Raw genomic sequence first — 8,041 nt, forward strand, 5'->3', positions numbered from 1 at the left:
TATAGCTTGAGTATCACATCATTAGGGCAGCACAGCAGCACAACACCTTACGGTACCAGTGAGCCAGGTTCATTTCCTGCCAATGTAACGAGTTTATATATTGCCCCGTGACCGTGTGGGTTTCCTCCAGGTGCTCTGATTTCCTCCCACAGCCCAAAGATGTACCAGTTGGTAGTTTAATTGGTCATTGTGCATTGCCCCATGATTAGGTTAGGGTTAAATTGGGGGTTGCTGGGCATCATGGCTCAAAGGGCCTATTCCATGCGATATCTCAATAAATAAATAAACTTTGTCATCATTGTTGCAATTTGCATATAGAAAGGATATATCAATATGTTGTGCTCATGGCCTGTTGATAATAATACATGTTTAATGGTGAAACAAGCTGGCAATTACTTTGGACCAAAAAGAAGAAAGACACTTTGCATAACTTATTGGTTTGATGACTTGAGGCCAGTGGATTCTTTATCACCTGAAATAGAATCAGAATCAGGTTTAATATCACCGGCATATATTGTGAAACTTGTTGTTTTGCAGCAGCAGTAAATTACATTGCAATGCATAGTAATAAAAACTATCAATTGCAATAAGAATATACAGTAACAATTTTAAATTAAATAAGCAGTGCAAAAAAGAGGAAAAAAATTACTGAGGAAGTGTTCATGAGTCCTTTCAGAAATCTGATGGAGCAGGTTCCTGAATCCTGAATTCCTGAATTGTTGAATGTGTATCTTCAGGCTCCTGTACCTCCTCCCTAATGGTAGCAATGAGAAGAGGGCATGTCCTGGGTGATGAAGGTCCTTAATGATGGATGCCATCCATAATGAAGTTGGCTGAGTTTCGACTTCATGCAGCTTTTTACAATTTTTACAATCCTGAGCAGTGGCCCCTCCATACCAGATGGTGATGCAACCAGTCAGAATGCTCTGCACGGTACATCTGTAGAAACTTGCAAGTGTCTTTGGTGACATACCGATTCTCCTCAAACTCCTAATGAAATATAGCCACTGTCATGCCTTCTTTGTAATTGCATCAATATGTTGGGCTCAGGACACATTATCAGAGATCTTGACACCCAGGAACTTGAAACTGCTTATGCTTTCCAGTTCTAATTCTTGATGAGGAATGGTGTAGGTTCCCTTGATTTACCCTTCCTAAACTCCACAATCAATTCTTTGGTCTTACCAATGTTGTGTGCAAGGTTGTTGTTGCAACACCACTCAACCAGCTGATCTATCTCACTCCTGTACGCCTCCTTGTCACCATCTGAAATTCTGTCAACAGTAGCTGTGTCATTGGCAAATCTATAGATGTTGTGTTCATGGCACCTGAGTGATCATTTGGATTTTTGAAGTTGGTGGGACGAATTATGCAAGTTGGAAAACTTTGAACTTGCCACAGAAAGTAAGCCCTGTATGACAGCAGTCTTAGTGTAGCACCAATAAGCATCAATTATTCAACACCTGGATGTTACAAAGAGCCAGTAAAATTTGACCTATTAGTCAGCAGTTAGAAGTTTTCTGAATTTTATGAGTACTTCTGCTTTTGATACCAAACCACATTTAAAAATTCACAAAGGCTCAGAAAATACACGATATTCAAATGAAGTTAATAATTTTTATCTTGTTGGTGCTTTTTTTGTATGTACCCTCACTCTGCTCCAGGATAAATATTAAATGGTGTCAGTGCTTAATAATAGCAAGCGTGTCCTACAAGTATCTGATATACCCAAGCATGATGTCTAAATCCAGTCTCAAACCAGCAGTAGAAATCAATCTTTCTTTTGCTTTGAGATGTTCAAACTCCTGCAGTGCCATTGTCAGATACCATTTTATAACAGGATTTCAACCTTTTTAACTTGAAGATGTGCCTAATTAATTAATCCCTGTGGGGCTATCATGTGTTGCTTTGCAAGACTGCAATAATGCAAGCCAATTTCCATTTATTTACTGCTAATTGTAATTTTAAATTAAAGTGTGCTTATCTGTTTGTCCTAATGCCATTGCAATTAAAATAAAACTAAAAAAGGCAATATATTAAAGCTTCACCATCCTTGATCATGCAGCTGTTTGTTTTAGAAATGTTGCTGGAAAATTTTCCAATGTTGCTATCCCTTTTAATAAAACCAGAGCAACAGTGATAGGAGACTCAATCACTATCGCTAACAATAGTGATCAATAGTAAGGAGGACAGGCGGGAGATTCTATGGTCACTGAAGAGACACTATGATGGTGTGTTGCCTCCCAAGTGCCAGGGTCACGATGTGTCGGAACGGCTGCAGAAGTTTCTCAAGGGGGAGTATGATCAGATAAAGGTTGTTGTGCATGTTGATACAAGTGACATAGGTGGAACAAGGGATGATGTCATGCAAAATGAGTATAGTGAGTTATAAAAGAACCTTGAGGGTAGTGATCTCAAGATCAGAATCAGACTCAGGTTTAACATCACTGGTATATGTTGTGAAATTTGTTGTTTTTTTTTGCAGTAGTACAGTGCAATGCATAATAAAATCATTAATTGTAATAAATATATAAATGTTAAATTAAATAAGTAATGCAAAACTGGACAACAAAAAAATTGTGAGGTAGTATACATGTGTTCATTGTCCATTCAGAAATCTAATGGTAGAGGTGAGGAAGCTTTCCAAAAAAGTTGAGTGTATGCCTGTACCTCCTCTTTGATGGTAGCAATGTGAAGGGGGCATGTCCGGGGTGATGTCCTTAATGATGGATGCTGCCTTTGGAAGATGTCCTCAATGCTGGGGAGGTTTGTGCCCATGATGGAGCTGGCTGAGTTTACAACGTTCTGCAGTTTTTTCCAATCCTGTGCAGTGGCCCCTCCGTACCAGAGGATGATGCAACCAGTCAGAATGCTCTCCACAGTACATCTGTAGAAATTTGCTGGAGTCTTTGGCGACATACCAATTCTCCTTTAACTCCCCTCCATGTACTCATAGGTACATGGAGGTGAGGGGCTTGGAGGGTTATGAGCTCAAAGCTGAAAACTGTGACCAGCAGAGAGGATGCTATGGTCAGAATGGACCACTTGATCCAAAGGGTCTGTTTCTGTGCTCTGTCCCTCTATGACAAAACTACAGACTTTAAGTAATTGCCAAATTGTTTAGCTGGTTTTGAGGTGAATACCTGTTACTATTGTGTTATTATTAAGAACTTATGCTAAAAAAGGATTGAAGAAGTGTTGTTTCTGTCGCAGTTTTGGTAATGGTGCTAGTTTTTCTTTTGCATACCCATTATATGTTAAGATAAAATAAATGTTATATTAATGATAATGTTTATTCAATATCCAAACATATCTTAGAAACATCTAAATCAGGAATTTTGATAAAATATTTTTCTCTCCCATTTCTAGTGAGAAAAGGAACTTTCAGGTGAAGGCATGTGATCCTGTTCAGTGTTTCATGCATGGCAAGAAGTACACCATCATTGTGGAGACCAAAATCAGCCAGTCGCAGCCTGACTTCACCAAGACTCGCTCAGGATTTGTCCTTTCCTGGCCTGGAAATTAAATGCCTTTTTTTTGATTCAGTGCATAATGCCCTTCAAATTCACCTGGAGGAATCCAGCATGAATGATGGGAAAAGGGGCGTGTCTGGTTCACATTTAGTAATATAAGCATTCATGCTGCAGACATACTTTCCAGATGATATGCCTCTTCTGACTGATCTGCATTAACCTCTTTGTTGTATTTAATATTCCTTGACCTGCTTCCAGCTGAAATCGGCTTTGTCTCTTTAGTCTATCATGAGTTTTGCCTTGATCTCTTTAATTATGATGCAGGCTCTGGTTTAGTTTTTCAGGGTTATAAACTTTTGCACTCGCTATTTATTTTTTTATTTAAACATTTTAATGCAATTTTAATCATGGAAAATAAGAGGGAGCAAATTCTTCCTTATGAAAATGCTTAATTATTTTAAGTCTGTAAATTCACAGACCATTATAAAGTTAACTGTTCTTAGGGTAACTCTTATGCTTCAGATGTTCATCTAATATTCCACATTTAGGTTCTGCTAATCATAACTTCTTTCTTGTGTCAGGCCAAAATTCTGATAGGATCTCTGCAAATCTGTGGGCCACAATACAGTTTGATTACATGCCAAGCAACCTACCTTTTCTTGTGTATTATGTTAAATGAGCAAAAACCTTGAACTTGCAAGGTCCTTTCTTTCCCATTTTTTAATCTCGTTCTAAAGAGGTTTTTGTCATGTCAGTCACACTGTATAACTTTCAATCAGACTTAGAACCAATCTTGGTTTTACAGAATGTCAGGTTTGTGTTTTACCACCCCTATGCCAACATTGCAATAGACACAAATATATTCACACATTTTTGAAGTGATGTGCTGACTTATTCAATTCAGATGCTGGCGAATGTGCTGTTTTCACCACAGCATCTGCTAACAATAGCATATCCTGATGAAGTGAGACTTTCAACTACTCATAAATTAACCTATATTCATAGCCAGAATTCATTTTATCACAAGATCTGACATAATCTTATTTAAATCTTCTTTTGGGGATAGCTTGTTTCTCTGTTTTAATTCCCCTTACATTTAATTCTGATTTTTAAATTTAATTCTAGACTCCATCTAGAGTCCCAACCTGGGATCCACAGACCCCTTGGTTAATGGTAAGGTTCCATGGTATAAAGAGGTTGGGAACCCCTGGCTAGACCAATGCCTCTGCTGTTGAAGGGGTGAACACAGAGTTCGGTCTGAGGGTAAATTCAATGCTACCTGTAGCAGGCTGCTAGGTAGTAATAGGCACTGCCCCCCCTTTCCCCTTCCCACTTCCCACTAATATACCCGGGTCCCATTATCTTCAGTGCCGCTCTAGTTGTTGAAACTGCAATCATAAGAATACAGAAGGACTGATATTTCCAGTCATTTATGCCATTGTAATTCAGCGCAGCTACTTAAAATGCAAAGCCAATATGCCTTGTCCAGTAGATGTCCATTTTTTAGAGCTATTTGCTTAGTGACAGAGACAATGCATGACCAGTTTCGATGCTTACCAAATTCTAGTCCTACATATATAAGGGGAGATTTTACATTCTGTAATTTATTTCTTCATTTGACTCCTGCAAAGTGAACAATCTATCTCAAACTTGTCCTCACATGTCAAAAGCCCCCAGTGAAGTAGTGGTGTGTCCCGATTATGGAATAGTGCTTACTACACAGTAAGTAAACATAGATGCTGTACTAGTCACAGAATACAGGCCATGCAGAGCAGATAAAGAGCCAGTGGGTCAAATTTCTGCAGGGTTTCCCTTTCTCTGCCCAGAAGATTAGCAGAAATCTCCAAAAAAGAAATAATTTCTGCTCTTTCTTGATGGCTCGCTGTGAAAGTTGTAAGGGGAGATCAGAAGAAAATCAAAGGACACTTCAGGTGAAAATGTTAAAAGTGTCAGTCAAGGATTGAAAGTAAAGCAAAAGTCTTCTAAGTCTTATTCCAGATCATGTCTGTGGAAGAGTTCCCTTCCATCCCTTCCAAGATTATTTAACTTGACCAGCATTACGGTTGGCTGTAAAATTTGCTCATTAATTCCTGTGGTGCCAACTTCATCAGATCAAGTGGCTAATTATGATGATTTTGAATCTTGCTGTGTAAAAATTGGGGTTTGCATTTCCTTGAAAAAGGCTGTATTTCATTAGCTATTAACAGCTTAGGGTTCTCCTGGAATGTGCAGTAATGCAAAGTATACATTCATTCCTTCGGGAATCTTGCAGTCCACAAAACACACAGTCCTTAAAAATCATAGCAGCTGGTGCATAAAGAACCTTGTGCACAGCTGAAGTTCAGTCTTACCTGGAAATGCAACCATTGAAATTTCACAAGTGCATTTAAACCACTTCCCTCCTGTGAGTCAAAGGCTTTAGTGATATAATTTCCTCTCATTATTGGTTTCTGCTATATTTTTCAATTTATTGTAAAACTGGATAGGTTTAATCTGTGACTGTCCACCTGCAGATCCTTGACCATGCGGTCAATCAACAAATGCTAAATCATGCAATAGGCTCATTGTCCAATCATCTGATTCAAGTTAATGACTGCAACTGACTGGACAGTGTTTCTTATTTTTTAAAAGTAAAGGAAAACTTCACTGTAGTTCAGCTGATTATTAAAAGAACTATATTCCTTTGAGTAAAAAATGTCACTTAAATAGACTCAGCTGGACTAATTTTTTTAATAATAGGTAGCTGAATATGAATTAGACTTCTAGAACTCTGGCCTTTTATTATGTAGTTTATGCATAGCTGACACCAGAGAGTCATAGAAAAGTACAGCGCAGAAACAGGCCCTTTGGCCCATCTGGTCAGTGCCGAACCAGATTTAATAAGCCACATTTTGCACATGCTGAAGTAATATCAGAGAATTATTACATCTTTTGAAAAGTGGATTGTCTAGAAGGTTCACTCTGATCAATTGCCTTTTATAAATGTACCATTTTTGGAAAGTTTGGCTCAAATGAAAAGAGATGATGGATTTTATTATTTGTTTCTCCCCAGAACAATCATGACAAAACTCTAAACATTGTTACTAATTAATATTGAGCTATATATCCCAATGAAAAAAATAATAACCAAAGATATGGGTGTATATTGTACACACTGACACATGCTTGTCACCAGGCAATCCTTATTTATTTAGCTGCACTAAAAATGCTTGATCCATCTTCAATAACCTGCGATGTTGTGTGGAATAGCCAAGGCTTTAATAACCTGTGAAGGATTCTTTTTTTTGCTTTTCAGAGCTCATGCTTGATGTGTTCTGCTGGATGTTAAGGTGGTGATTCTTTTTTGATTTGATTTACACCAATGAACTGCTGTTTTCTTCTGATAGATTTTATGCTTGCTGGTATCTCCAATAATTGACTTGAGTCAAACTACAATTCCCACTCTGCAACCTGGTTACAAAGCTTGGGAACATTGTTTTTTGAAAATGTTCACCACCCAAAGGACTGTAAAGGTATCAAACACTGACAAAGCAAATAGCATTCTTATTTTGTGTTATAGTTCAAGAGCTGAAGAGCTTGCAAGGGACCTCTCATGACACATATTGTGATGGAGGGGAGTTGCAGTGTCACTGGCAACAAGGAAAAAATTAGCTCAACATTTGGTACTTTCCCACCCCGCTAATGTGCTGACATATCAGCTTTAGTGATGGGCAGGTATCCAAAACAAGTTTATTTTATATTTAACATCTGATTTTACAAGAACAGGTGGGTTAGCTGAAAGAACATCAAATATGCAATAAATTGTGCCAGCAACACATGCAGTTGTTCAAGTGCCTTTATAGTTGAGAATTCTAGTGATTGGAACATGCACCTGAGATCTTCTGTATCGGCATCTTAGATATTACCAATTGTAATAAAATGATGTATTTAATCACTGATGTATCATGTATAAATCAACTTTACAGAATTCAGATTAAACCAAATATGGATAATTACGATATCAGAAGCATAATTTTGATTATGTTTTGATTAAATCAAAGTTTATGATGCAATTTTATTTGATATACTTTTTGATTTGTAAATTAGTGTTTCTGAAAAGCTTTGTAGCCTTTATGGGCTATTCAATAATTTACTTAATTTTCATAAATGCTTAAAATGTTCCACACAAGAAAAAACAATTAGTGCTTTCATTAAATAAAAACATTCCTTAAAGTTCTGTCAAGTGGTGATTCTTTCATGATTAATGCATTTGTAAAACATTTGTAAAACAAGGTATAACAATTCATGCAGACAAACACAGAGCAGACAAACTCTTCCCTCTACTCTTTATATGATGAAGTCCCAAGATGTGGTGGGTAAACAGCTAATTGTGTTTGGGATTAAAGAGCTTTTTTAAGAGAGAAACCAACATAAGGACACCATAAACATCAGGGAAAGATTTTAAAAAGATGTACATTGAACGGTAAAATGGAAAAAAGTAAGTTTTACATTTCAATGAAAGAAACAGGATAAGACTAACGAGTAAATTTGCATTGGTTGAGAGCAGGAAGATGGAACTGAGAAGAAAG

General features: G+C 37.4%; 1 protein-coding gene across 2 annotated transcripts in view; it reads left to right on the forward strand.

Moving 5' to 3' along the window:
* myo1d (myosin 1D) overlaps window positions 1-7,674 on the forward strand; it is a 567,195-nt gene extending 559,521 nt beyond the window's left edge. For both annotated transcript variants that reach the window (XM_059955714.1, XM_059955715.1), the window contains exon 22: window positions 3,370-7,674. In XM_059955714.1, the coding sequence (XP_059811697.1) occupies window positions 3,370-3,526 (157 nt within the window). In that variant the 3' untranslated portion in view covers window positions 3,527-7,674. The remainder of the gene's footprint in view (window positions 1-3,369) is intronic.
* Window positions 7,675-8,041: the final 367 nt, after the last annotated feature.

This window comes from Hypanus sabinus, chromosome X1 (assembly GCF_030144855.1).
Source record: "Hypanus sabinus isolate sHypSab1 chromosome X1, sHypSab1.hap1, whole genome shotgun sequence".
NCBI lineage: Eukaryota > Metazoa > Chordata > Chondrichthyes > Myliobatiformes > Dasyatidae > Hypanus > Hypanus sabinus.